General features: G+C 34.3%; 3 protein-coding genes and 1 long non-coding RNA gene across 7 annotated transcripts; 3 read left to right on the forward strand and 1 right to left on the reverse strand.

Moving 5' to 3' along the window:
* The first annotated feature begins 615 nt into the window (after positions 1 to 615).
* Positions 616 to 9371, forward strand: LOC144557908 (polyamine transporter PUT1-like). Of its 3 annotated transcripts, none has more exons than XM_078306559.1 (2): positions 616 to 829; positions 7348 to 9371. In XM_078306559.1, exons 1-2 carry the CDS (start codon positions 656 to 658, stop codon positions 8815 to 8817), a joined length of 1644 nt encoding a protein of 547 aa, XP_078162685.1. In that variant the 5' UTR covers positions 616 to 655; the 3' UTR covers positions 8818 to 9371. The 3 variants fall into 3 exon arrangements, with proteins under 3 accessions (XP_078162685.1, XP_078162686.1, XP_078162688.1); XM_078306560.1 differs by lacking the exon at positions 616 to 829 and adding an exon at positions 6354 to 6485; XM_078306562.1 differs by lacking the exon at positions 616 to 829 and adding an exon at positions 6514 to 6811.
* A 7282-nt stretch (positions 9372 to 16653) lies between these two features.
* LOC144558382 (exopolysaccharide production negative regulator) lies at positions 16654 to 21668 on the forward strand. The gene is made up of 5 exons (XM_078307225.1): positions 16654 to 17087; positions 17949 to 18079; positions 20054 to 20179; positions 20743 to 20873; positions 21076 to 21668. The coding sequence occupies exons 1-5, from the start codon at positions 16823 to 16825 to the stop codon at positions 21392 to 21394; spliced, it is 972 nt and encodes a 323-aa protein (XP_078163351.1). The 5' UTR covers positions 16654 to 16822; the 3' UTR covers positions 21395 to 21668.
* Positions 21669 to 22741: 1073 nt separating this feature from the next.
* Positions 22742 to 25112, forward strand: LOC144557909 (non-specific lipid transfer protein GPI-anchored 9-like). 2 transcript variants are annotated; one of them, XM_078306563.1, is made up of 3 exons: positions 22742 to 23201; positions 24028 to 24105; positions 24805 to 25112. In XM_078306563.1, exons 1-3 carry the CDS (start codon positions 22877 to 22879, stop codon positions 24912 to 24914), a joined length of 513 nt encoding a protein of 170 aa, XP_078162689.1. In that variant the 5' UTR covers positions 22742 to 22876; the 3' UTR covers positions 24915 to 25112. The 2 variants fall into 2 exon arrangements, with proteins under 2 accessions (XP_078162689.1, XP_078162690.1); XM_078306564.1 differs by having other exon boundaries at positions 22744 to 23201; positions 24808 to 25111.
* A 274-nt stretch (positions 25113 to 25386) lies between these two features.
* LOC144557910 (uncharacterized) lies at positions 25387 to 26877 on the reverse strand. The gene is made up of 3 exons (XR_013512818.1): positions 26733 to 26877; positions 25872 to 26150; positions 25387 to 25683 (listed from the first exon to the last, which is right to left on the reverse strand). It is a non-coding gene; the product is annotated as an uncharacterized LOC144557910 (long non-coding RNA).
* Positions 26878 to 27705: the final 828 nt, after the last annotated feature.

A 27705-nucleotide genomic window follows, 5' to 3' on the forward strand; every position in this document is an offset into this window, starting at 1 on the left:
TTTCACATATCAGACTCAAAATTTGAAATATCTTAGATGATGCAAATTCAAAGTTTAGCTGTTAGGTCGAAAACTATCTAAACATATACCAAAAAATAAATCAGAAAAAATACCCAAAAAAATTACAGAAAAGTATAAAAGCAAGTTGATTATCATTGATATAGTTGACACTTCGACACATCACAAATACTCAACATAAAGGCCGAAGCCAGCCCATGAAATATTACCCAATCCAATGGCCCAAAAAAGCAATCACAGAGAACTTATGGAAAAGGATGGCCAATTGGCCATAGTGCAAAAGCGATTCAATGCTAATGATTGCCGGATCCGTATCCTCCCAGGTACCTGACTCAACACAATTGAAACGGACGGCTCAAATTTACTCTCAGCCGGTCGGGATTCGGGATGACAGAGGGGGCAGTATTATTTGTGCTTTGAGATGCGTGCCAATCCATTTTCTGACCGTCCGATTCAATTCTACTCAGTCAGGTAGCCTGAGGGGATACGAATTCAATGATTGCCCCGGTACATGAATAAGTGGTTCTTTCTCCAATTAAGTAAATCAATATATAAATCTTGCTTGTTTCAGTTTTTCCGAAGTTCCACCTCCTGCTCTCTCCTCTCAAAATTATCAATCTGTTCGGGGCTCTAGGGAATGGACGGCCGTGATCTGTCGGCATCTCAGGCAGCGAAGGAGACAAAAGGAAACGAAAATAGAGGGGAGCCCTCGTGCAATTCTAAAGAAATCGAGTGCGTTCAAAAACCATCGGACGGTCAGAAGGGGATATCCAACTGCAGCGGTCTCATGGCTGATGAGGCGGGGAAAGAGGTTAGCTTTGAATTTCTAATTTTGTAAGCTGTTAGATATATATTCGGGCATTAATAAAACACCGAAACATATGAAATTTTTAATAATTTAATTGAGCATCATATATAGCATTTAGACTGGGATGAATGGGATAGTATGAAGGTGACATCTTGCTGTGTATTAAATTGTAAGTTTTAGGCTGCCGAAATTTTTAAATATACCATAACCAAACCACCACGGTTTTTGAAAATTTTGAATTTTGATACGGCTGCATCGTCTAGATGTGGCCACTTTATAAAACATACGAATTCACCACTTTTTTTTTTGTCTCCTTCTCACAGTTCAATCTGAATGAAAAAAGGGTGACCACATCTAGGGAATGCGGCTCTAGTCGCATTGACTAGATGCGGTCTGCAAAAAGGTGACCGCACCTTGGGGATGCGGTCGTGTCAAAATTCGAATTTTTCAGAAACCGTGGTATGGCTGGGCAAAAAAGCTCAAACTCGTAACTCGCTCGTAAACAACTCGTTTAACTCGGCTCATTTACAGCTCAGCTCATTTACAACTCGAGTTGGCCAACTCGTTTAATAAATGAGCCGAGTTCGAGTTGGCCCCAACTCGCTCATTTATAACTCGAGTTGCAAATTATTGGTCACAATAAATTCCAAAATAATCAAATCCGAATCTCTAGACTGTTATTTGTGCTTTGAGATTCGTTTAAAATATGTTTGAACTTGTGTTGTAATACTATCACTGGTTAAACGAGTTATAAACGAGTTGTGAGCCAACTCGAGTTGATAACGAGCTGAGTTTGAACTTGTGTTGTAATACTATCACTGGTTAAACGAGTTGTGAGCCAACTCGAGTTGATAACGAGCCGAGTTCTAATTGGCTCTACAACTCGTTATTACCATCTCAACTTGAGTTGGCTCGCTCCTTTATTAAACGAGCCGAGTTCGAGTTGGGGGTAACTCGCTCAAACTCGGCTCATTTACAGCCCTAAACCGTGGTAGCTTGATTTATCTTTTTTGGGGTATGGTATATTTAAAAATTTCGGCTTAGATTGTGCTCTACAATGGAGGGTAAATCTCTCATTAAAGAGAAGGAAAGGGAGACGAAGGCAGACCAGAGCTGCCCACCACGGTTACTCACTCTAGAACTTAAGAAATCGGAGAGGAGAGGAAGGGGAAACGCTAATGTTGCAGGGTAACTCTACTTTCAAAGCCTCTGAAATTCGTAACCCCGATTCGGGGTGTAGACAGAGTAACACGAGCGCGTTTCTCTTTCTTCGTCTCCTGTCCCCTTCCTCTGTGCGATAAGCATCTGGAACACAGCCTTAAGGGATGATATGTTCAAGACGAGCATTTTTGACTTTTGTCTCCGTGCTTAAAGTTAACGCTATTTGTTTTTTGTTGATTTTTTGTCATTTTTATTATTGTAAATAACGGTATGCAGTTGTCGGACGAATAATATACTTCTAAATTATTAATTGAGAATAATGAAAATAATTAAAAATAATCATCCAATTAATCGGATAAATCCATAACGATTTGATCACTGTCAACGACTACTCGGCCTAAACAAACATTTTTTACAATTAACACTGGAATAGTTTATGGTCGCACGTGATTGAACATGGATTTTGCCCAACGTAATTTAATTAATCGTTTCTAAGAAAAGCTTTCAAGATATTGCAAGGAAAAATGTCATTCCGATGTTACAAGAAAAACATGTAAAAAAATGAGAGAAAATAAATCTTTTCAAAGAGTTCAGTGCAAATATCTTAAAATGCTATGGAGCCAGAATAAAATTTAGAGATCGACTAACTATTCCTCAGTCAATTTTCTCCATTCATCCCCCAGTTAATAACTACTTGTGGGGATTATTAACTAACTGAACTTCATTAATTACTTGGGGACCACCTAATATTTAATAGATTTTATAACTAACGCGTGCAAATATGGATACCTATGCGCACAAGTGTTAATATATAATATATCAAGTATTCATACCTAAGATACCAAGTATTTCGAAAAAAAAAATGGACACATCACACACACATCTTTTACACGTTTTTAGAGTTGAGTTTTTTTTTCTTTGTTCAATTTCATCAATATTTATGACGATATGTGAGAAAATTTATAAATCTAAAACCATGGACATCTTCTACGTAATTTTATCTTTCAAATGAGATCCATAATGACATACTTTCAGGTTGTCCGTCGTGCAAATATTCATACAAATATTCATACGTTGTCGTGTAAGTATTCATACCTCGTAATGCATTACCTGTGGGGACCGCTAATTAAGTGGGAGATTACTAACTACTTAGGTAACCACCTAATATTTTATAGATTTTATAACTGTCACGTGTAAATATGGATGCATATGCGCGCAGGTGTTAATATATAATATATCAAGTATGAATACTTGCACGGCGGACAACTCAAAAGTACTTTATCATGGATCTCATTTGAAAGAGAAAATTAAGTAGAAAATATCTGTGACTTTAAATTCGCAAAAAAATTCACAAATTATCAGAAATATAGGCGACATTGAAGTAAGAAAAAAAAACCATAAAATGTGTAAAAAATGAGTATGTGATAAGAAAAATTGTTTAAAGAAATACTTGATATCTTACATATGAATACTTACTATATTAGACGTTAATATTTGAGTATATAAGTATATATATTTATGCGCATCAGTTGTAAAGTTTTTCAAATATAAGTGGTCCCCCAGTTAATTAGCAATTCCCTACATTATTAATGACTGATACACGTTTTTTTTTGTCTTTTTGTGTTGAAAGTTGTGGTCCCCTCATATAATTAATGATTGGGGGATGGATGTGGGAAATAAACTGGGGGAAATAAATCTTTATTCTAAAATTTAAAGCTACGGTCTTAGAGTTGCAAATAAGTTTAGAATGCATATATAATCGGGGTCAAATTGATGTACTAATTAAAATTCTAAAATACTAAAACATATATAGCAAAGTCCGGAATAATTAAACTTAATTTAGGGACAGACGGTTATGAATTTATTATCAATGCTATTGAAAACTTCAGCTGATAGCATCCTGAACCTTATGATAAAAGCTTAGCATCCTAAATCAGTCCCTTATAACTGTTAGATAACCTAATATTGCCTAGGGTGATTTGAAAACTAAAATATTAAAGAAAACAAAAAAAAAAAAAACTAATATCATATGCTCTTTTAATGGGCATCAGCCGGTTACAAAAGCATGTTAGTTTAAGAGAGCGGGTTTCTAATGACCATCAGATTAAAATCTGTCCAATATCTAATCTAAATTGTACAATTTTTATCGGAATTTATACAAAAGAATGCTCGTAAATCCAACAGATTTTGATCCTATGCATGTTAGAACCTCTTTTTTTTGGTTGAAAGTCCGTAGATAATTATATTAATTTTTAAAAAAATTACAAAATAGTTGTTATATTATATTAGATAACGAGTGCTTTTAAAATTATTCAGCCATAAATAAAATAAACATGATTCATTCGACATTCAACTCAGAGAAAGCACTCTTCGCTGACAGTGAAATTTGACGACTCCAAAAGCAATTCAAAAAAGTTAGGGTTTTCACAGCTGTCACCATCTTTCTTCTCCCTCTACCTAACTTCCCAATTTTCACATCTTGTAATTCTCATTCCAAACACAACATCTTCCCTCTCTCTCAGTTCTATCTTCTTGAGCGAAAAGGAGAATGAGGGAGAGGGAGGAACCGGAGCCGATCAGAGTCGAGAGTGTTGTATCGTTGGAGTTCGGAGTGTAGAGTTTCCATCTCGATTGGAGCGCGATGGTGAGTAGATCTAATCGTTGTCGAAGTGCGGCGACGGTTGAAGAAGCAGATCCAGTTGTCAGGGGTGAATCTACATGTTGGATTTAATGCCAACATTGAGCATATATGTAATCTAATTATACATTGTTTACTGTCATATATAATTGTCAATTAAAGTGATCAAATAAGGTAATAGACAATTAATATATTCATTAGGATGTGGCCTATAAATGTGTAGAACAATTTAGGCAAAGATCAAATCATTGATGGACTGATTCTGAAATTTGCAATTAAGGAAATCGATTCTCCAGCTGCTGCACAAATTTTGATGCAGTTGCACGCTTTTGGATGCACATTTTTTTTAAGTTGGCATGTGGTCAGAAAATCGGTTTAGGGTTAGGGTTTGGCAATATATCGACTCTACATATCTATATATAATGATTGGTCCCCAAGGCACAAGGTAACCAAGAAAAGCACAGAAACTAAACATATGTTTTTCTCTTAAGAAAAATACAGTTCTGTGTGTCTTCTCTTCTTCTTCCACCATCAAAGAATAGAGAAGAGAAATCCATTAGGAAAATTTGGAAAGAATTTCTCAAGGACCACACCTTGCTGTCTTGGAAGACTTATTCCTCGATCCGACGACAAAAGGCGAGAATGACTTCTTGCCATTGAAGACTTGTCTCGTGCTCACGGAGACGGCTTGCTCTGCTATGGCTTTGGTTATTCCATGACAAACGACATGAAATCAGGTATTATGTTCCGCACTTATGATTTATGTTTTGGGTTTCTTTGGCATAGGACAGTCCTTAGGTTAAGGCGAGGAACTGTTTCTTCTTCTCCGGGGTGTAAGTGTTTGACCCCTAGATGAGATGTAATTGTTTGATCTCTAGATAAGGCGTAATTGTTTGGCCTTTTATGATTCCCCAACACTACAGTGTTCCAGGGGAGGCAATTGACAAGCGAGATTTTGAGTTTTAGTGGAGTTCGGGATGTTCCGATCGACTTTGCCTCTCTCTGAAATTTTTTTTGCCCCCTCTGAATGTTTGAATTGTACTTCGGGTTAAATTTAGAGTTAAAATTAAAATAAATTTCTTGAATTATAATTGATAATTAGAATTATAGGTTAGAGAATCAGAAATTACAAGTCAGAGTATTGGAAAGTATAAGTTAAAGCAATGTTTTTTTATCGAGTACCTAATTAGTTAATGGATTTAAACCCGGTTCGATATTTTTGTCCTCCTCTGACAAAAATTTTGGGTCCACCCCTACCTGTCGTAGAGCAAGATGGCGATTAATTATGGCGATCAACATCTCGATTGGAGTGAGACAGTGAATATCCGGTTGCCGTTAGAGCGCATCAGCAATGGAAGATGCAGATCCGGTCGTGGAGTGAGATGATTGTTAGAATACTATATTAGTTTATAATATTTTATGAGAATAAAAAAAAAATTTAAAAATTACGATGACATTATAAATATGTTTTTTTATTAATGAAATTATTAATTGACATTTGAAGCCGTTAACTTAAAAAAATTAAAAATAAAATAAATAAACACGCACAGATTATCTGTATCCCGTATCCCGTATCCGTGGACAGACTTTTATAATTACATGTCAGAAGTCAGAACCTCTCCTCTCCCGTTAGATCAAAGGCATGACTACATCCGTTTCCATTTTTGGGCCTTGGGCAAGCGAACAATTCCGGCCTGCTAATGTTATCCGAATTTGCCAATTCGGCTTGCTGTTTGACGGAGAAAAACTATCTCGCAGTCGCAGCCGATCGAACAACTATTGCGAAACGGAATAGTATCGACTTACGAGTGGGCATGCCGGCGGGATCACAGGTGTCGCTTTCCCTAGAACTCTTCTATGGTACGTGGCTCTCGCCTTTCTCCACCCGTCCCAATTCTCTCTCTCTCCACTTGTCTCTTTCCATTATAACACGGTGAACCGATTCAGTTATCTACTAAACCATCTGGGAGGGGAAAAAGGTGAAAGAAATAAATAAACATTTATTAATACCACCACGACCTCGCTCCTTGCTTCACAAGGAACCACTTGATTGAACAAGCCTTATTCTCTCTCTATCAATCTCTCGCCTCATGTTGGTAATTTACGAGGAGTCTCCTTCTTCCTCTTATCGCGCGTGGCTATTTGGATTCGTTGTTTCAAACGATTCCTAGCACTTCCGCATATTGGTGGGTGTTCTTTCCTCCTATTTGTATTTCCGTGACGGGATCTATTTTGCCTAGCGAGACATGGGTATAAAAGTTTGACACCTCATTTAAGCGTAGTTTAGGTTGGATTCAGTAATTTAATCGAAGATTGTTGATTTTCTCGAATCTAATTTTATTCCTTTTGCTTCTACTTGTAAATGTTTTTGGAGGAGATTTTGTTAGATTTACATTATGTAAATCTAAATTGGGAATCATAATCTATGATATACAAAGGATTAATTAGTTGCGTACTGTCTGATTTAAGCATCATTCTGACCGATTGGTCTAAGTACTGTGCCTCCTGACTAGGCAGTGGCTACTACACTCTGAGACAGTACACAATTCTTGCTATTTATTTTGGTGCTGATAAACAAATAAATCCATCGGTTGAACTTATTTTTATAATCTAAAATATTGGAAGTTGATCTCATATTGCATAGTATCAGTCACAATTTAACTAGTTTGACATGCACCTTTCGAAATTTTTGTGCTTCACCAATTTTCTTAATTACTTGCAGAGGCTGAGGTATTCATCTAGCACTGACCCCAGCTCCTTGACTTCAGATTCAATGGGTGAAGCAGCTAATGGGTATCATGGTCTTGGAGAAGAGCATGTCGCACCAGCCTCAAACAATCTCCACAAAGTCTCCATCATCCCCCTCATATTTCTAATATTTTATGAAGTCTCTGGAGGTCCCTTCGGCATAGAAGACAGTGTGCAAGCTGCAGGCCCCCTTCTATCGATTCTAGGGTTTTTACTCTTCCCCTTAATATGGAGCATACCGGAGGCACTCATAACTGCTGAAATGGGTACCATGTTTCCCGAAAATGGTGGGTATGTGGTTTGGGTCTCCTCAGCTTTGGGCCCTTTTTGGGGCTTTCAACAAGGCTGGATGAAGTGGCTTAGTGGAGTCATTGACAATGCTCTGTACCCAGTCTTGTTCTTGGATTATCTGAAATCAGCCATACCAGCCGTGGGTGGGGGTTTACCTCGGATTTTTGCAGTTCTAGCTTTAACTGTTGTTTTAACCTATATGAACTATCGTGGTTTGACCATAGTAGGCTGGGTTGCAGTCTGTCTTGGAGTTTTCTCCCTCTTGCCATTTATTGTTATGGGGCTGATAGCCATCCCCAAGATTCGCCCTTCTCGGTGGCTCAAGGTTAATCTACGTGGTGTTGATTGGAATTTATATCTGAATACTTTATTTTGGAACTTGAATTATTGGGACTCAATCAGTACCTTAGCAGGAGAAGTTGAGAACCCGATCAAAACCCTTCCAAAGGCTTTATTGTATGCTGTTATTCTGGTAGTAGTGGGTTACCTCTATCCTTTACTCGCTGGTACTGGAGCTGTTCCTCTGGACAGGGATCAGTGGACTGACGGGTACTTTGCTGATATAGCAAAGATGATTGGTGGGGTCTGGCTCATGGGCTGGGTCCAGGGCGCCTCAGCCCTGTCTAACATGGGCATGTTTGTTGCTGAGATGAGCAGCGACTCATACCAGTTGCTTGGTATGGCTGAGCGAGGAATGCTGCCGGCGTTCTTTAGCAAGAGGTCCCGCCATGGAACCCCACTAATTGGCATCTTGTTCTCAGCATCTGGTGTTCTTCTTCTCTCCTGGCTCAGCTTCCAAGAAATAGTGGCAGCTGAGAATTTTCTCTACTGTTTTGGCATGATTTTGGAATTCATAGCATTTATTGTGCTCAGAGTGAGGCACCCAAATGCACGCAGGCCATACAAAATACCATTCGGCACAGTCGGATGTGTACTCATGCTTATACCACCGACGGTTCTTATTATGGTCGTTTTGGTGCTCTCATCTCTGAAGGTGGCAGTGATTAGCCTTGTGGCTGTTTGTATCGGGTTTGTGCTGCAGCCTTGTTTGAAGCATGTGGAGAAGAAGAGGTGGGTGAGGTTTTCAATTAATTCAGATTTACCGGATTTCAAGGAAGAGGAGGAAGAGGAAGAGGAGACATTGGTTGCTTAGGTTGTTTTTACATATAGTTTTGTTTGAGGGAACTGAATAAGGCAACAGTTTGCATGTGAAACCCTTCCACTTACCTGGGAAGTCCTTGTACTTTTCATGAAGATCATCCCATATTATATTAGCCTTTCCTTTTTTTTCATCTGTGAAATGGGGTTTCTTGTTTCTTATAGAAATTAGTCTACTTTGCTATAGGTTTCTAATACTTGTAATAGAAACAAATGGTCATGGTTAGAAACTTGCAGTTCGCAAATTCCGTCTTCACCGTGTACCCTATCTCAGAATATCCAGTGATGTTGCTCTGTTCTGTCTCAGTAAAGCGGCAAGATAAGGAAGCAAAAATGTCAAGGATTATTATGTTTCCTTAACCCTAAACTCTCTCCAACATTTATTCTTTTAATGGTTACTGATACAGTTGTCTGGTACCCTTTCATATCATGCATTATCTGTGAAATGTTGTGGTAGATTTTTCAGAAACCCTACTTTTTCATATGCGTGAGACGTCGCATTGAATGGAAATGTTCAAAGGTTAATGGATGAATTTCTCTTTTGTATTTCATAGACTTTCTTTTATCTTAAGATGAAAATGCACTGATTGAAACATCTGTTGTATTGATTATTTGTCAGAGATGCATGGTTGTTCATTTACTACTTGAAGGATGAAAATCCAGAGATTGTAGATAAGCAAATCGGGCGTTGTTCATTTACTAAAAAGGAAAACCAAATTAATTGCTTGCTCATATATAACAAAAGAAAACATTTAATATCTTAATCTTACACGTAAGTTCTTATGGAAATTTTTTTTTACTACTGCCTAGAGAACTAAACTTGCTGCATTTTTCATTTTTATTTTTATGTTAGATATGCAAATACCAGTAAATAATTGTAGTACCCAATCCCACAAGCTTGTACTAGTGATAACTGTACCCCCAGGCCCCAGAAACCACCCCAAGTCCTAGTACCTCAGTAACCCGCAAAATAAAAAGAGGAATAAATGTTCTATGGGGATAAATTTTCAAAAAAGAAAAATAAGGAGGAAAAAAGCCATGATAAAACTCTGAAAAATGATACTTTTTATCATAGCGGCCTTATTGCTTGTTGATCTTCGAATATCAGTATTATAATAAGAAAGATAGTTAAATCTTTTTTGAAGATCACTGATCATGCCAAGGTTTTTATGCCTTAATTTAAACTAGTTAAGATTTATTAAATAAGAGTTGAGATTTATTGACAAACAAAATAAATTGACAGTCTCGACAACCATTAAAATAATTTTTAATTTATAATCCGTTAAAAATAATTTGCAATTTAAAATTAACAAACAACATTGAAACTTGAAGTTCTACAGTTTATTAAATGATATGAAATTTACAATTGTTGATATTTAATGGTATTTTATGAATTATCATAAGATATAAATTACTTAAAATTGATACATAACATATCTATATAGCAAAGAATATGTTGGCAATTTTTTCTATGTTTAAATTAGAGGTGCTACTTTTACCCGATTACCCGGATCCGATCCGGAACCGAACCGGATCCGACCCGGATCCGATTAATTTGGATAGGGTATGGTTTAAAAAATATAACTAATTAAATTATGGGTATGGGTACAAAATTAATAATTTAATATCCGACCCGGATCTGAACCGGAACCGATACTGTAATGGGTAGGATATGGGTATCATTTAATTATCCGACCCATAACCGGACCAGACCCGATACCCGTATAAATACCCGATAAAATATATATTAATAACTCTGCATCAAGTTTTTGTGTTAGATAATATATTTCAACTGAGCTATAATTTGATAAAACTTAACCAAATTTATGCTACTGTTTTACACTACCCTTTAATTACATCCTTAACTAGCCCTTTAATTACGTCCTTTAATTTTTGTTCTATATTATACACATGTGACACATGACACATGATTGTCAAATTTATTCTTCCATAACCAGCTTATTTTATACCTTTTTTCTTCTATTACATTCAATTCATAGATTTTTTTTTAATTATAAAAAAAGGAAATCATCATCTCCAATATTTTACTTTCTAAAAATTATATCTCCCCCATCCTCCTGAATTCAAAAGCTATTAACAAAAAACTGAATTCAATATTTTTTGTTACACCATGAGTACTCCAAACAACCAACAACAAACTAATAATTTAGAGTTATTATTTTTATTTTGCTATGTAGCATGATATATTTTATTATTTATAAACATGATTAATAGTATAATTTTTATTTTGCAGTAGTTTTTAATTTATATTGTAATGATTTATTATATAAGATGTTTAAGAAATTATAATTATATTTAAATGTAAATAATTTCTCGAATACTTTGGAGTTGTGACCTATACCCGCTCTAGATCCGAAACCGCCCCGTATCCGAACCGGACCCGATAATCCACAAACAAGTTACGGGTATCTATCTACCCAGAACCGAAAGACTGGACCCGAAATATCTACGGGTAGATAGGTATCCGGATCCGGACCCGACCCGATTTGAAACAAATAAGTATATGGATCGAAATTTGGACCCGAACACTTTTAGGGTCCGGGTCCAAATATAATAGTACCCGGACCCGACCCGATCCGATAGTACCTCTAGTTTAAATTTTATTTTTAATTTAATTTGAAAAGACGTTATTAGAATTGCCGGGTAAATTAATTTTAAATGAATCTAGATTTTGAAATGAAAAGAAGAAAACTGACCGTACCCAGCAAAAAGTGAGAAAACTCTTTCTATACATATATTATAACATTTTCCCATCCATATAGTTGTAGTAGTTTGATATATGATATAGAGAAATAGTTCAGCGAGGTTTCTTAATTTTGTAAATGTAAAATTATGGTTTTATAGTAACTGATAATTCTACCTCAAACAAAATCTCCAAACGTGTTCCTCAGATAGTTTAACAAAAAAAAAAAAAATTTCAATATTATCTAACTTTCATTTCTAGTGCTAATATCCAAACATTTAAAGCTTTGTTTATAACATTTTACAATGTTTCTCGCAAGCATTAAAATTCTAAATCTGTATAGTTTTAACTCCCAACTACTTTTGTTTTCAAACAAAAAACAGAAAGATTCCTTTCACCTACTTTTTTTTTCTTTGATCATTCTCATTCATTTTCTCGACGATCCGTGATGAATTTTGCAAATCTAAAAATATAAACATTTTTTATCCGATTTTCTCTTTCAAATGAGATCCATGAAGAATAACTTTCGAGTTATATTTGTGTCATAATTTTTTTTACAACTTTAAATCTTCGTGACTTTCAGTTTTTAATTTTGCTTCAAAATAATTTAAACTTCTGTTTACAAGCATATAAACCTCATGTACAAGCATATAAACCTTATTAATAACACTTTAAATCTCTAGAATAAAACATATAAACCTCATGTACAAAGAATTAAAACCTCAACAATAACATTTCAAAGCATATAAACCTTAACAATAACACTGCATTTACAAAGCTTATTTACAAAGCATATAAACCTCATGTACAAAGAATTAAAACCTCAACAATAACATTTCAAAGCATATAAACCTCAGAAATAACACTGCATTTACAAAGCATATAAATCCCATGTACAAAGCCTTGAAAATTTTAATGGTTGTAGACTGAGATTTAAAAACTTGAAAATTTAAATTGCTCATGAGTTTTACTTTAAAAAAAAAATGACTTTAAAATTACTCAAAAGTATTTCTTCATGGATCTTATTTGAAAGATAAAATCAAATAGAAAATGTTCGTATTTTTAGATTCGTAAAATTCATCACGGATCATCGGGAAAATAAATTATAATGATCAAAGAAAAAATAAAAAAAAAGTTGGTGAAATGAATCTTTCCGTTTTTGGCTTGAAGACAAAAGTAGTTAGGAGTTAAAACTATGCAGATTTAGAATTTTGATGCTTTCAGACAGAGGTTTACATGCTTACGAGGAGCATTGTAAAATGTTATAAACATAATTTTAAATGTTTTGATATTAGCACTGGAAATGGAAGTTAAACAACATTGAAAGTTTTTTCTGTTAAACTACTTGAAGACGCGCTCAGATATGATAGCTCGGGGTACCAAAACATTTCTCTTATAGTAGAGATAGGAGGTTGAATCATTCAACTATCTAATATCTACAATAAATTATCATCCGAATTTCAAATCTGTGACCTCCTGCATGGAGGACATTGCTTTAGCTTTCTTTGAAAAAATATAATAAAAATATCAATCAAATTAATGTTCATTAACCCTTTTGAGATTAATTGCACCTTTTCTAATTAATTAGTTCCCATGATTTATCATGTCTAACCGAAGTAACAAAATGAAGTCAACGTAAACCAACTTCAAAAGATAGGAAAGAAATGTTTTTTTTTTTTTTTTTTGTATAACAGTTTAGACATGTAAAATGCACAATACACTACCGGCGAAAATTTGCACGGTCCTGTTATTTTATATTTGTTTATGCTTATGCAATCTTAGAGAGACGTTAAAGTCGTGGTGATTTGATTACAAGATTTGAAGGTAAAAAACTGTTTGTGTATATTGATAATAATGATTCAAGTAGGGGTTGCAGTAATTTACCCGATTTTTTTATTTATATCCAAAAATTAAATCAAATTACAAAAAATAACCGAAGTATCGTTGAATTTCGATTTCTACCCAATCCGGTTATCCAATAACCGGATTTGGGATAAATGTCCGGTTATCCAACAACCGAACTCAAGAAATATAACCGGTTATTGGATAACCGGAAAGTTTTTTTTTTTTTTTTGAAAACCAGAAATTTCGAATTTTTTTTATTTTTTATATTAAAATATTAGAAATGTTGATTATATTTCTTTAAAAATAGATGAAATACAATATAATTTGATTTATTAGAAAGACTGCAACAAATAACCCGGATTAATATTTTTCAGACCGGATTTTTCGCGGCTGTAAGAAAAATTAATATATTTCTTTATGTGCTATTGGAAAAAAATAAAAATGCTTAGATTCTGAGTTATTGATTCCGGTTCAAAAGTCACTTCTAGGTAATCTAGAAAATATTGTGATCCATCTAGTAAATTTAATTAATAAAAAGTTGTTTCTATTTTGATAATTCTTTTTGAAAAATAATTATTAAATAAATTAAAGTTTTTTATTTTTTTCAAAAATAGAAACAACTTTTTATTAATTAAATTTACTAGATGGATCACAATATTTTCTAGATTACCTAGAAGTGACTTTTGAACCGGAATCAATAACTCAGAATCTAAGCATTTTTATTTTTTTCCAATAGCACATAAAGAAATATATTAATTTTTCTTACAGCCGCGAAAAATCCAGCCTGAAAAATATTAATCCGGGTTATTTGTTGCAGTCTTTCTAATAAATCAAATTATATTGTATTTTATCTATTTTTAAAGAAATATAATCAATATTTCTAATATTTTAATATAAAAAATAAAAAAAATTCGTAATTTCTGGTTTTCAAAAAAAAAAAAAAAAAAAAAACTTACTTTCCGGTTAGTGATTAACCGGGTTTTCTTTAAAAAAAAAAAAAAAAAAAACATAACTTTCCGGTTATCCAATAACCGGTTATATTTCTTGAGTTCGGTTGTTGGATAACCGGACATTTATCCCAAATCCGGTTATTGGATAACCGGATTGGGTAGAAATCGAAATTCAACGATACTTCGGTTAGTTTTTGTAATTTGATTTAATTTTTAGATATAAATAAAAAAATCGGGTAATTTACGCTAATCAAATTATACAATGTAGTGATGTTTTTTCAAAGTGGTCTACTTAGCACAATATATCGAATAAAATAAACAAAATGAAATGCAAAGTAAAATTTGTCCATTGAGAGTTTGTATTAAACCCATTGATTCCAAGTATTAGAACTTGACACGTTAATTAAAGAAAAACAAACTCTTATTTTGTATTAATTTTGGTTCTTTTATTTTCTTAAATCCAGCTAAACACTTAACAGCTATAGCTAAGATACTAGTAATCGTGTCCGTGCACAGCAACGGGAGCAAATTATGTAGTAGAAAACATTATGTTCCTTAATAAGGAGGAGAGATAATTTAAATCAAATTTATAGAAAAAAATAGTTAAATACTATATTTATCTACAATATAACACATGTGAACTCTAGTGTAATGGTAAGAATTTTGGCACCAACAAAACCCAACTGGGTTCGAATCCCGCCTTCAGCAGAAAAAAAAGAAAAAGGGTGCGCGGTGCACAGGCTTGGTCCGCAGGTGCCGTGCGTGGTTCAGAGGCGCGGTCTACGGGCATTGAGATCATATGCGGCGCAGCACTGAGATCATATGCGGCGCGACCAATGCATACTTAAGTGTTGAAGCTCATAATTTAAAAAATTCATCTATGTGCGATCTGGAAATTCAACGGCTGAGCATCATTTCGAAAAAAAATATTAATATAACATGCTAATTACACTGGAAAAAAGAAATTCGAGAACAAAACAGTAGATGCGCTGAGTACTTTTCTCAAACTAAAAGAATTTCCTTATGATAAATTTTAGAAAGAAAATATGCAACTTAGAAAATTTCAATTCAAGCAAACAAAGTAATATATTATAGTCCCGCTAATTATATAGTCTCAACTAATTATTATTCTAAAATTCCAGTAGTATCATTTCTCTATGGTCCCCACTAATTATATAGTTTTATTTTTACAATCCCCGCACTCATTCTCGCGTCAACTTTCTCTAACAAAAATAGTTGACTTTATAGGAATAAATACTTCAATGCATAGATATAAATACTTTTAGTACTTAAATATTAATACTTTCAGTATCATATGTAAAAAATACTTAGATATATATATCTTCTTAGTTATAAAATACTTTCAGTGTCATATGTAAAAAATACTTAGATATATATATCTTCGTAGTTATAAATACTTAGAAGATAATATATTAACACTTAAAAAAATATTAATACTTTGATGCGTTACTTGTTATGATTATATTTTTTGGAGTTCTCCAATCATCCCCGCGTCAGCCTTCTTCTAACAAAAATAGTTGACATCATATGTATAATACTTTCAATACTTAGATATTAATACTTTCAGTGTCATATGTAAAAAATACTTGCAAGTATAGGTATAAATATTTGTGCGACGACGAGTCTGAAAGTACGTCATCGTGGATCTCATTTGAAAGAAAATATTACGTAGATATTAATAATATGGAAAAAAAATTAAAATTATGGAGATTTTGCAGTCACTGTAGGAAGTTATCTTTCTGCATTTAATTTTCGGTGGTCCCCGCAGGTACAGTGATGCAGGTACTATTATCTTCGCGCTACAGTACCCGCACAATAAATAATTGTTCACCTCATAGGTATAAATACTTCTGTACATAGGTATAAATACTTTCGGGCATAGATATTAATACTTTAGGAAAAAAATTTAAATTGTGAAGTTTTTGTGATTCCCACAAAAAGTTATTTTTTTCACATTTAATTTTCAGTGGTTCCCCTGCAAGTACAGTGCGAGTACTGTTATCAGCTTCCAAATAAATTTTAACCTAAAATATTTGGAATTTAGACCAATTCTTTTTAGAATTGGTTTCACCATGGCAGCCTTGGATCCTTTTATTAAATTAATATCACCTAAGGTAATAAAATATTTCTGTTTAGATCCGTACCGTCCGATCAGAATAAGCACATCACCTAAGGTAATAAAATATTTCTTTTTAGATCCGTACCGTCCGATCAGAATAAGCACGAATACTAAAGAGACCCCATACATTCTAGACGGTCCGGATCTAAACAGAGAGATATTCTGATTTACCTCTATGCGACCTGACATGATTCCGAAATCAGATTCGTTGGTGTTCACAGAGATTCGTGCAAGTTAGTGATTATATTTTCCAAGTTCGTGCTCTCCTTTCGCTGAACGCTCCTCCGTTCCTCCCTCTCTCCTCTCCTACCCCCATGGCCATGGATTTCATCTGACTCAGCTCTCTCTCTCTCTCTCTCTAATGGATCCCTCCGATCCGTCAAAGGATCGATCCGAGGATGAAAAAGAACCCGAAAGAGAGAGACAAACAGGAGTAGAAAGAGGAGATCAAAGAACCAGAAAGAGATCACTGCGAATCCTGATTCGTTGTTTCGTGAGCTTCAGCTTCTCTGTTGTCGGTTCGTTTTTGTTGTCGCTTTTGGTAGGGATTGCAGCACTTTCCATTGGCAATCTATCAGCGTCTACCTCGGTTTCTGTGCCCTCCACTTGCAAAATCCTCTCCAGTAGTGAGTAACTCAATTCTTCTCAGTACTCAACCCTTCTCAATTAATTTGCGTACTTCGGATTGGATCTTTAGTTCTTCATGATTTAGCATGGCTTGGAAAGACCAATTTCCACCTAATATAAAATCAATATATTGTTATGTGCGAGTATGGGTGAAAGACACTAATTCCTACTTACATTCACAACAAATTCCTCAATTAAACACTGTTACAGATAAGTAATTTCTCAATTCACTTGAACCCCTGTTGATTTTTTCATATTTGGTACCAGGAAGTGTTTATCTGTTACTAAACCACCAGGTGTCCTTCTTTCCTATGGTTCTCTTCGGTCTTCAAAACTTTCTGTTATTCAAACCATGTGTGAAATGATTATAAGTTAGAAATTTTCGACGTTTTATATTTGCCTACCTTTTGTTTCTGCTTAGATTGACATTGTAGACCATGAGATTTTTTCCTTCCTAATTAGATGTAGTGCAAGATAGCATTTAGCAGCAGCAAATAGAAAGTGCAATTGGGGGAAGGGGCAGTTGTATTTAGTCTTTTTACAGTACTAGTGAAATTATTTAAGGTCTTCATATACAAGATACTTTTTCAATTTAAGTGGGGTCATTGAACCATAGGTCTAGCGGAGATGGTATAGTGATAGGTCTTGCCTCTCTACGGAGGGACGCAGGTTCAATTCCCGCAAAGGGCATCTTATAATAAATGGATGCCGAGGATACGAGAAACCTTAAAAATACTGCTATTGGCATTTAGGGTTGCAACAGGAGTGTTATTTTAAACATGCTTTTCTTTCCTTTGTTTTTATTAAACTCAGTTACCACATAGCAGTTTTTTTATTCAGTATGATGACATATGTTGTAGGCGTGGACATTAGATCTTCAAAAATATGCGAGCTGGGCTTGCTGAATTATAAAGCCAAGCATGTATTTTATCCTTCTGAGAAGAGAAGATTCCGGTGCCGTGATGATTATTATTGGGCCTCTATCTTTCAGGTAATAATTGCGTTCTATACTTGGTTGAGTTCTTTATGAGTTGCAATTCTCTATGTGAAATTTAGGAAGGACCATGGCTTTAGTTGGTTCCACATTGTCAATCATATGTGGATGTCCTGGACATTGTTAGATAGTTATATTGTACGATTATCTATAATTTTCTTCGTCTGGATACACATATAAGATATGGTAAGTCATAATCTATGGTTCAGAAGTTGAAGCATACATATGCTCAACATGTGGAATTCTTCAAAACAAGATTTAATGTGAGCTATTGGGGAAATGTTATCTAATATGTTACTAGCTCTCATGTTTAGCATATCTGCGAACACTTGGACTTCATCCTTATTTGTATCGATCCAGATAGAGATAAATTTCACTACCAGTTTCTATCATTTCTTAGCTAGATATACTGCCATACTTGGGAATGGATAACATCCTACCTGTTTGCACCTTCCCTAGAGTCAGTCCAGTACCTTGTAATATGGCTATCCTAAGTTACCCCAAATCTAGTAACTCGTGGGCTCCATCTTTTTGATCGTGGGGCTGGGAACAATTTGCACCTGTGGAGATGGGGACGGCTTAACATCTGTCACACCCCAAAAATTCAGAGTGATCCATGCATTTTCTTCTGCATCGACCCATGTATGGCCAATCTATGTCGTAAACAAAAGAAAATAAGCTACAAAGAAAGTAAGCTGAAGGCTCAGTAATTAGTTATTTTTCTCAATGCTGCTTCTCTATAACAGGTTTAATAAATAAATGATGCTCTAAACTAAATGCCACATAGCAAATATGTAAATTTCTTTTGCAAATTTACCGAGACGATTGGAGCCTTTTGGATTTACACTACAAAACATGCGTGAATCCCGTACCAGATTCCACACACCACTTCAAATAAATCATAAGACCTGCAATCCAAACCTTCTACATATACCATCATAAAACCACAGATTTTACTTTATAAATTAAGAACCACAAAATAATAATAGTAATAATTGAAAGTCAATGATAATACCTTTAATTGAAACATATGGTCCTGAATATACAATACACAATGAAGGATAATGCTTTGGGGAAAATATGGTGATATTTATTAAAATCAGATTATAAAGTCCTTGCAATTTTGGTGGGAAGGTCCCACTTTTGTCAAAAAATAAAAATAAATAAATAAAGTCCTTACAGTTGCTGCTCTTACTTGGTTGGCACAGAGAGGGGTAGAGCAAAGAGTGTGTTAACTTTTCATCCCCCTTTTGTACAAAAAGGAAATGACAAAATGGTCTATGGAGCAAGGGTGGGACCAATGGGAATAGACCAAACAGATATAACAAAACGGTCTATGGATCAAGGGTGGGAAATTTTAAAACAAATTATTGGAGAACTTTAAAATCTTGCAAAAAGGTCCTCAAGGTGTTAAGAAATTCCAGCTATGTGAAAATTCAGGATATAACAAAATCCCTCCCTTCACATGGAGTGGCGAAGGAGATGGAATGGTTATTGCTTTTCCCATTTTCATTTCCCTGTTTTGATAGGTCCATTTGTTTAGTTATATATATGGCTTACATCACATTTCTGTTTGTATTATTGTTATCTACAAAATTTAACCCATGTAATAACTAAATATCACTGCTCCCAGTTGTAACCTTCATTCTCTAATACAATATCTGTTTATGTAATTTGTACAATCTTTAATATACTTATTGGGGCGCCAAATCCCTATCCCTTATGAACTCGAGGATGGTGATGGAGAGTGGGAATGCAGTTTTCCCTTGGGGATGGAGATGGTATTATTGTCCCCTTACCAACTAGCCATGCTGTCTTCCCCATTACTCAGCTGGTCCCTGGTGCTATTATTATGCCCATGAAACAAGGCTTAGATTATATTTTTTCCATTATTGTCATCAAAATATAGATTAAAAAAAGCATTTTGTGCTCCTTGATTGGTGTTGAATTATGTTGTTATATTGTTTATAGGTGGAATACAGAGAATATTTCTCAGGCCAAACATTTCAAGCAGTCGCCGAGGCTCCAAAAGAGGCTCTTCCTCATTATTGTAGACCAGATTTCAACACTGCTTGGTTGGCACAATCAAAATTTAAGGTACATTATATGTATATTGTGCAAAAGATGTGGTGTTAGGATAGGGTGGTAAGAAATCAGGTTGACTTTAACCTGTCAGCTGGTAAGGAATGTTGACCAAAACTGGTTAATTTACTGGATCATGGGTTAATTTTCGTTCCTATACATTATTATTACCAAATTGCCTAATAATATTTTCTATTTGGCAAATATTTAATTTTTTTTTATTTTTCATTTTAATTGTTTGCTGGAAGTTGAAATTGTGGACATAGATCCGTTACCTAAAGCAAAAGCATTGGGGGCAGGTCTGCTCTAATAAAACCAGATGGAGGGGGGTGGGGGAGTCCACAAGCTGCCGACTTAATATTTTTTTGGTAGTAACCTTCTCTCTCCTCCCCTTGACACTTGGAATACAAAATTAAATCCGAAACATCATGAAGGGTTTCAACAGGGCCGCTCCCTCGCTAACCGTATCCTCCCTCCTACTGTAACCTTAACCTGGAGATAACAATTATTTTGGTCCCATTATACTCCAGGTTTTGTTTTTTCTTTAATTCGTTATTATTTTCTTTTTCTTTTCATAGGTGAATGAGACATACAACTGTAGATATACGCTAGGTAATTGGAAGGCCGACATTTATTCAGATGATAATCTTTTCAATTGTCAAGCGGAGGAACCTTCCCTTATAGAGTTGATCAAAAGGCTTTCCATTTTGTAAGTCTCTCCTTCTTTCTCTCATGTTTTGGTTCAATAGCATCACAGATCAGAGAAATTACTTTTGTAAAAACTTGTTTATCATAATTACCCTTGTCGATAAATCCATAATACCTTAAAGACAATAATTGACAAGAGGTCCTAAATTAATTTGCAAGTTCTTTGTTTTCTTCTGAAATTAATAATTCCATTATTGTATCAGATTTATCCAGTCCTCCTTATCCTACAATGTGGATTCAAGACAGATGCTTCTATACGCATTTATTGGTGTGGTAGCTGGTATCTTGAGTGGTTTGTTGGCTTCATTTTTTGGCATAGTTTTGCGCAAAAGCATCCATGGTTTATTCTTATGCATCTCCAGTAAGCACTGCATAGATAGAGCCTTTGCAACATGGCTTAAGCGCATTTGCCTCTTTGTTGCATATTTCTCTGCCTTAGGGTGGCTTACAATACAATATGGTCAGTTTATCGGCTTGAAACAACTTGTACTGGGTTCTGGATTAAAAGATTGGCTCATATAATTATATCTAGGTGGCTATTTTTGGATTCTCTAGAGTCGCAGGTAAGTGAGGTTGCTCTTAGCAATGGTATTTAGTGTGATGTGCAGCTACCACTAGTTTGGATAAGTTGCCAGCTGATCTTTTTAAAGAAAAATGGAAAAAAGGTTCTTTTGTGAGACGTAGTGAATGTAAAATCTGAGATATGTGGAGATTTGTAGATAACAGTAAGTGAAGGGGATGCCCTGATTTCTCAACGCCCAAACCCAATTATGAGGTCTACTTTGATTCAGTGCTATTAGATTCTCACGCAGTGTGCATTCTACCAAAATATAAGCTGGTCTTATCATATATATATATAGGGTCCGGCTAATTTGCTGCCGGCAGCATTTTAGCCAGAAGTGCTGCCACTGTTTTTTCTATTTTTTGATGTTCAAATGACAAATCTAAACCGTTAGATGTTTAATCTATATTATAATCTACTTGGAGACCAAATTTTACATTTTTTGGAATTTTTTTACTATTTATTAAGCTGGTTTGAAAACCGCTGATTTCAGTAAATTTCTGCACCGTAAAAAACAGCGGCTTTCAAACTATCTTAATAAATAGTAAAAAAATTCCAAAAAATGTAAAATTTGGTCTCCAAGTAGATTTTAATATAGATTAAACATCTAACGGTTTGGATTTGTTGTTTGAACATCACATGTGCTAATATAGCCCCGGAAGCACCTCGGTCGAAGTGTTTCCGGTAGCAAATTAGCCACACTCTATATATATATATATATATATATATATATATATATTTTATCATTGATAATTTGAGCTGCTTGAGGTAAAAAATCGCCCAAACATAAAGAAACAATTAGATCAGTAAAAATGACCTTGGTTTACTTGGTACTGAACTTTGATATTGTTTCTCGTGGTAGACGTGTACTGAGAAGTTTACATTACCAAACAACAACAATGATCTATTTTGTTGATTTTGTAAAAAAAATTGACTTTCTTAAACTTGGGAGAAAAATTATGACTGACGCCAGTTATTTCCTCTGTTGGTTTCGATGAATCCAAAGGAGCATTGTCGCCTTCCAATGAAACACTTGAGACTGGCCAAGCTTCATCTAACAATTTGGTTAATTTTTTGCGCACTAATTAATTAGCGAATCAACCAAACAATTATAGTATTATACCCATATAGTTTAAATGCCAAACAACTGACAGTGCATAAATATTTTTATAGCAGTAGAGTACATTGATAATTGAGTAAATTTTTTGAGACCTGCGTAAGACCCGGACAGGTAATTAACAGAAAACACCCATTTAGGAAAACTGATAACCACCCAAGTTTACTAGCCATAAATAACTACATAAACAGCCAGAACCTACCTGGCGGTATACCTTTTTAACGATTACAAGTTTCCATTCAGTCAAAAACAATAGAAGGAGAATAGAACATATAAATCACAAACGCAGAGCACGCACTCTTTCTTTCTCTCTATTGCATAAACAATGGAGGGAAAAGTTGTTCTTCTATTCTCGCTGCTCTCTCTTTTTCTCCTTCCTTCGACAGCCCAATTTTTCGGTTTATCTGGGCTTCCACCATGCGTACCTGTATTGTCACCATGCTTGAGTTACTTGCATTCAGATACACCACCTCCCTCCTGCTGCATTCCTCTTGAAAATGCAATGGAAGAACAGGGGGATTGCCTCTGCTCAGCTTTTAAGGACCCAAATTTGCTTACTAAGATAAAGATGACACAAGATGAGATGCTTAAATTCCCTAGCAAATGTGGTCTCTCGTTGCCGGAGAATTCGAACTGCTCAGCTTTATCCAGTGAGTCCCCCTTTCTTTGGTTCTTGTTTACTAGACTATGTGTGTGTGTGTGTGTGTGTGTGTATGCGCACAAAATCCTTTATATGGAAACGAAGCTCTCGTTAAGGACATTGGTTTGAACAGTTTAGATTTGTCATTTGAAGACGATTTGATAGATTTTGAAGAGCCGGAAGTATATTGTTGATATACTAGAGGAAGCGCGTTAGCCGTACTCTCTCTCTCTCTATATATATAACTGGTGTGTTTCATTTATGTTCTTATCCAATTAAACAAATTCAGATTCAAAATGACAAACTAATTTTTATGTAATATAGAAGGGAATTGTCCAACACTATGTCAGTATCCTCTATCAACTAGTTCTCAGATTCACTATCAAAAGTTCATCTATAACACAAAGTTTGAACATATTTAGTCTTTTGTAAATCAATGAAAGAAGACCATTTAAAAAATTGAGCACGAACACGGTTTTAAATATAATTGGCTGTGTTGTTTTTTTCTTCTTCTTTTTCATTTTGAATTATTGTCTTCTATGGCAATCCGCCTTCCAAACTTTAGAGATAAAAAAAAAACCTTCATTCTATTATCTTCCTGAATATATATACATGAACTAAAAATCATTTAGATGAACGTAAAATGATAAAAAATAATAGAAAAAGTATGGTGGATTTGATGTCCTTGCAAACATCAAAATATAAGAAAACCAAAATGGAAATTTATTAAAATAAATCTTTTATACGGATAAGAATATGCACAAAGATTATCAGTCTCTGCTTTCTTGCAAGTAATGCATTATTCTAGGTTTTTATCTAAATTATTTCAATTGCAGGCCAACATGACAAAGTTTCACCTGCTCCTAGCGACGCTCCTACTGGTAGCAAAGCTAAACTCACTCCCCCACCTACCGGTAGCCTCTCTCTCTCTCTGTTTTTTTTAAAAAAAAAAAAAAAGCTTTGCAGAAGCTGCGAAGTTGTGATAGGGGCTCAAACTCTCGACCTTTGGGTAACCACAATCCTAAGACTTTTTCTCCTAATCAAGTGCTACCGCCCATCTCATCTCTCTCTCTCACACACACAGAGGAAGCAAAGCTGAAATAAATTTTTGTTCGACCTTTGCAGCCATACCAACCTTTATTTTCTCTGATTATACTGACCTGATCATGAAAGAAATAGCAATCACAAGTTAGCATTTCTCTAGTGATTTTTGAAAAACATTAAAACAGTAAACCTCTGGAAGATCTGGATACAATTCAAGTAAAGTACAGAGAAACCAAATGAAAGAACTCTCATGTAATTAAACCAAGATGTGCCAATCTTTTTATAGATTAAAAGATGCAATGACATCCTCTTGAAAAGAGAACTCTCATAAACTCCTGCCAATCAAAATAGTCTTATCGAGTGAATTCATAGAAAAAGTAAGAAATGGAGATGTTTGATGTATCACATATGTCTCAACTCATTTACTTGGATATTTTATGAATTTTCTCCTTCAATGTGTGTATCAGGAATAATAGCTTATTAAGTAAGATGATCTATAGTTCATAGGTGTAACATTACTTCACCCTTTTACAATTACTAACATTAGCAACCACTTTAATTTCTTGAAGCAGAAGCAGCACCCTCAGATGAAAGTGGAGCTCATGGGAAATCATTGCAAAGCTTGACAATATTATTTTCGGCAGTGATCCTTCCAATAATTGCAGTTTTTCATGTTTAAGCCAATATGCTTCTCAGTTTAATACTCTTTTTTTTTTTTTTTTTTGAAAAGCCTTCCGGGGACCTAATTTGCAGTTGCAGCAGTTAATTCTTTTCTTTTAGAACAATGTGCTACTTATTTCAATTTATTTATGCTCAATTTATCTTTTAATACTGTAAATTGTAAGTATACACCATTCTTTGTTGTGCTCAAAATGAATATCCAAAAGATGATTCACTGTTTTTTTGGTTGCACAGATCTTGACAATTTCTGGAACTTCTTTTTTTTTTTTTTTGGTGTGTGTGTGTGTTGTCATAAATTTAAAATATGTGGTGGAAAAAATACCAGGTTACAAAGTATCTAAAAGGATATCTATTTCGGGACTTTGTGTTAGAAATAATACTTCGCCTTTTGAACTTTCATCTGATTGCCAGTAAAGATACCCATAGGAAAGGGAAATAACACATTACCTAAAATTTGGCATGAACGAGAAAAAGAAAACCATTGCATTTAACTTAAAAAAAAGGGACTATCAGATCCTTACAAGTACACAGGAGCATCAAGAAAAAAGAAATTAATGACTTCTCCCTTGCGTACATGATCTCAAAGTTTACAACAATATGTATATTTCCCCGTCAAAACCGAAATCTAGACAATATATAGTGTGCTCAAGGCATTTGCATGCTGGGTAGGGGAACTTGACTTCTTCCCCTTTTCCTTCTCCACCTCTTTTGCACCATCAGTTCTCATCCTCTCTGTTCGGCATTCATCAGAGCAGAACCGCATATCACTGATTAACAATTAAGAAAGAAAAATGCTTATAGATAGAATATGGCAAATAAAAACTACCACTTCATTTGGATTTCCTCGCATAATTTTAAAAAAAGGAACACTAAATAACACAATACTGTATGTTCTGGTATGGTAATGGTGCTGTTCAGAAACAGGCCTGTGCTGAATTCATCTGATGCTGATTACCAGTAAAAGAAGGTAGCTTTGTTGGCTTGGAGCCACTTCTCACAAAAGGAACATCCAAATCCATTAAGGAATAGATGCAAATTATCAGCAGCCTTGGATGAATGCTGATCAAAGATTGTGGGCCCTCTTTCAAGATCTGGCCCATTGAAGGGAATAGCACGGTTGCAGTGGTCAAATTTTATCCAATGCTTGCTCAAATTTATCACAACTGGGAAGAAAACCATTGTGCAGCTCAGGAAGAAGAAAATCATGACTATTTCCATATTTTTGAAAAGCTACCTGTAAATTATCACAAAAATGTTAGTCCCTGATTTTACTCTTAAGAGAAAAAAATGCCTTTTTTTTTTTTTTTCTTCTGTAATCTAGTGAAGCTGTGAAGAACTCAGACTATATTTTGGGGAGAAATTGAGTTGGAAGTACACATAAAATTACTGTTAAAAGTTAAATGGATAAATGTTTCAACATCTAAGTTTCCTTTGGAAATCTCAGATAATCATCATTTGTTGAAAAAATGTATAGAATTCCAACAATTCAGTGTTTGTTTTTTCTTTCTTTGTTGGAAGAATTACAAAATTCATGCATCTTCTTTCATTAATAATTGATGAGATAATGTGCATTGTAAAAAATTTAGGTATAAACAAAGAATAGTTCAGATAAGAATAAATTGATGTTCCATTGAAATCCCCTCCTGCTAAAAAAACAAGTAAGATTAAAGAACAACACAAAGAAAGAAGAAGATTTATCTGACATACTAAATTAATGGCTCACTTATTTCTATTGCATTGAAGCTTTCCAAAAAGAAATCTAGTTTTGTAACAAGTACTTAAACTATCCAAAAAGGAAATTTTCATCTCAACTTACAGTATATATATTGTGGGTAGAAGAACAGACTCTTTGATTGAACAGACCGTGAGAAAGGGAGAATTCTATGGAATTGAGGAACAAGGGAGAGGTGGATTAAAGGATGGTTAGTTACTCTGAGAGAGAGGATTAATGCTTTATATCGAGCTAACCTTGTACTCTCTTTCTTTATTCTCTGTTGTTCTTGTTTTTTCAAATTTTCCAAAAGCTTATTTTTTGAATGGCTAACTAGGCGTGACTGCGTGAGAACTGAGAAAATTAGCAGTTCGGCCCCTATTTATTGTTTATTTAATTGTACAATTCAAATTTGGGGTGATATTTGTATCTTTATTTTGGAAAGGGTGGGGGCATACTCTCAAAAACCTCAAAATTACGTACTTCTCTTGTAAAATTCATAATATCATATTTACCCTTCAAAATTTTATAAAGCATACAAATTTACCTAATTTATTAAATTTTCTATTAAAATTTATTTTAAATTTATAAAGTACCCACTTTATTTTTTACTAAATTTTTTTAAAAAGATGCAGCATATTTGAGAAATATTTAGTTTTTTCAATTAATCAGTTTTGAGAGCAAATAATTCATTTCTTACATATAATGTAAATACAAGCACATATGCTTAAATGCCATCATGTATGTCTCACAAATATAAAAATGAATCATTTATCTTCGGACTACATAGGCTATATATAGTCTATATTTTTATTTTTAATAAATAATAAAATTAGTACTTCTAATTTAAAATGAGTTTTATTAAAAAAAATCAAAAGGTTGGTTAAATTTGTTAGTTTTTTTAAATTTAGAATGGTAGATATGATATTACAAATCGTTGAAATGATCTAAGGAAAATGAAATTTCCATAAAACTACATATAATAATGAAATTCAATATCTTTGCGATCAAATACCGTCTTTTTGTATCAAGATTGGCTTCCTCAATTGAAATTCGCATCTATTTAAATGCAAAAAAA

The sequence above is a fragment of the Carex rostrata genome, chromosome 8, assembly GCF_964058835.1.
Source record: "Carex rostrata chromosome 8, lpCarRost1.2, whole genome shotgun sequence".
In the NCBI taxonomy this organism is placed as follows: domain Eukaryota; kingdom Viridiplantae; phylum Streptophyta; class Magnoliopsida; order Poales; family Cyperaceae; genus Carex; species Carex rostrata.

Coding starts and splice junctions, on each gene's coding strand:
- LOC144557909 (XM_078306563.1), top strand. CDS start 22,877: ATGGAGGGAAAAGTTGTTCTTCTATTCTCGCTGCTCTCTCTTTTTCTC. Junction 23,202..24,027: donor GAACTGCTCAGCTTTATCCA/GTGAGTCCCCCT, acceptor TTTCAATTGCAG/GCCAACATGACAAAGTTTCA. Junction 24,106..24,804: donor ACTCACTCCCCCACCTACCG/GTAGCCTCTCTC, acceptor AATTTCTTGAAG/CAGAAGCAGCACCCTCAGAT.
- LOC144557908 (XM_078306559.1), top strand. CDS start 656: ATGGACGGCCGTGATCTGTCGGCATCTCAGGCAGCGAAGGAGACAAAA. Junction 830..7,347: donor CTGATGAGGCGGGGAAAGAG/GTTAGCTTTGAA, acceptor AATTACTTGCAG/AGGCTGAGGTATTCATCTAG.
- LOC144558382 (XM_078307225.1), top strand. CDS start 16,823: ATGGATCCCTCCGATCCGTCAAAGGATCGATCCGAGGATGAAAAAGAA. Junction 18,080..20,053: donor ATTGGGCCTCTATCTTTCAG/GTAATAATTGCG, acceptor TATTGTTTATAG/GTGGAATACAGAGAATATTT. Junction 20,874..21,075: donor ATCAAAAGGCTTTCCATTTT/GTAAGTCTCTCC, acceptor TTATTGTATCAG/ATTTATCCAGTCCTCCTTAT.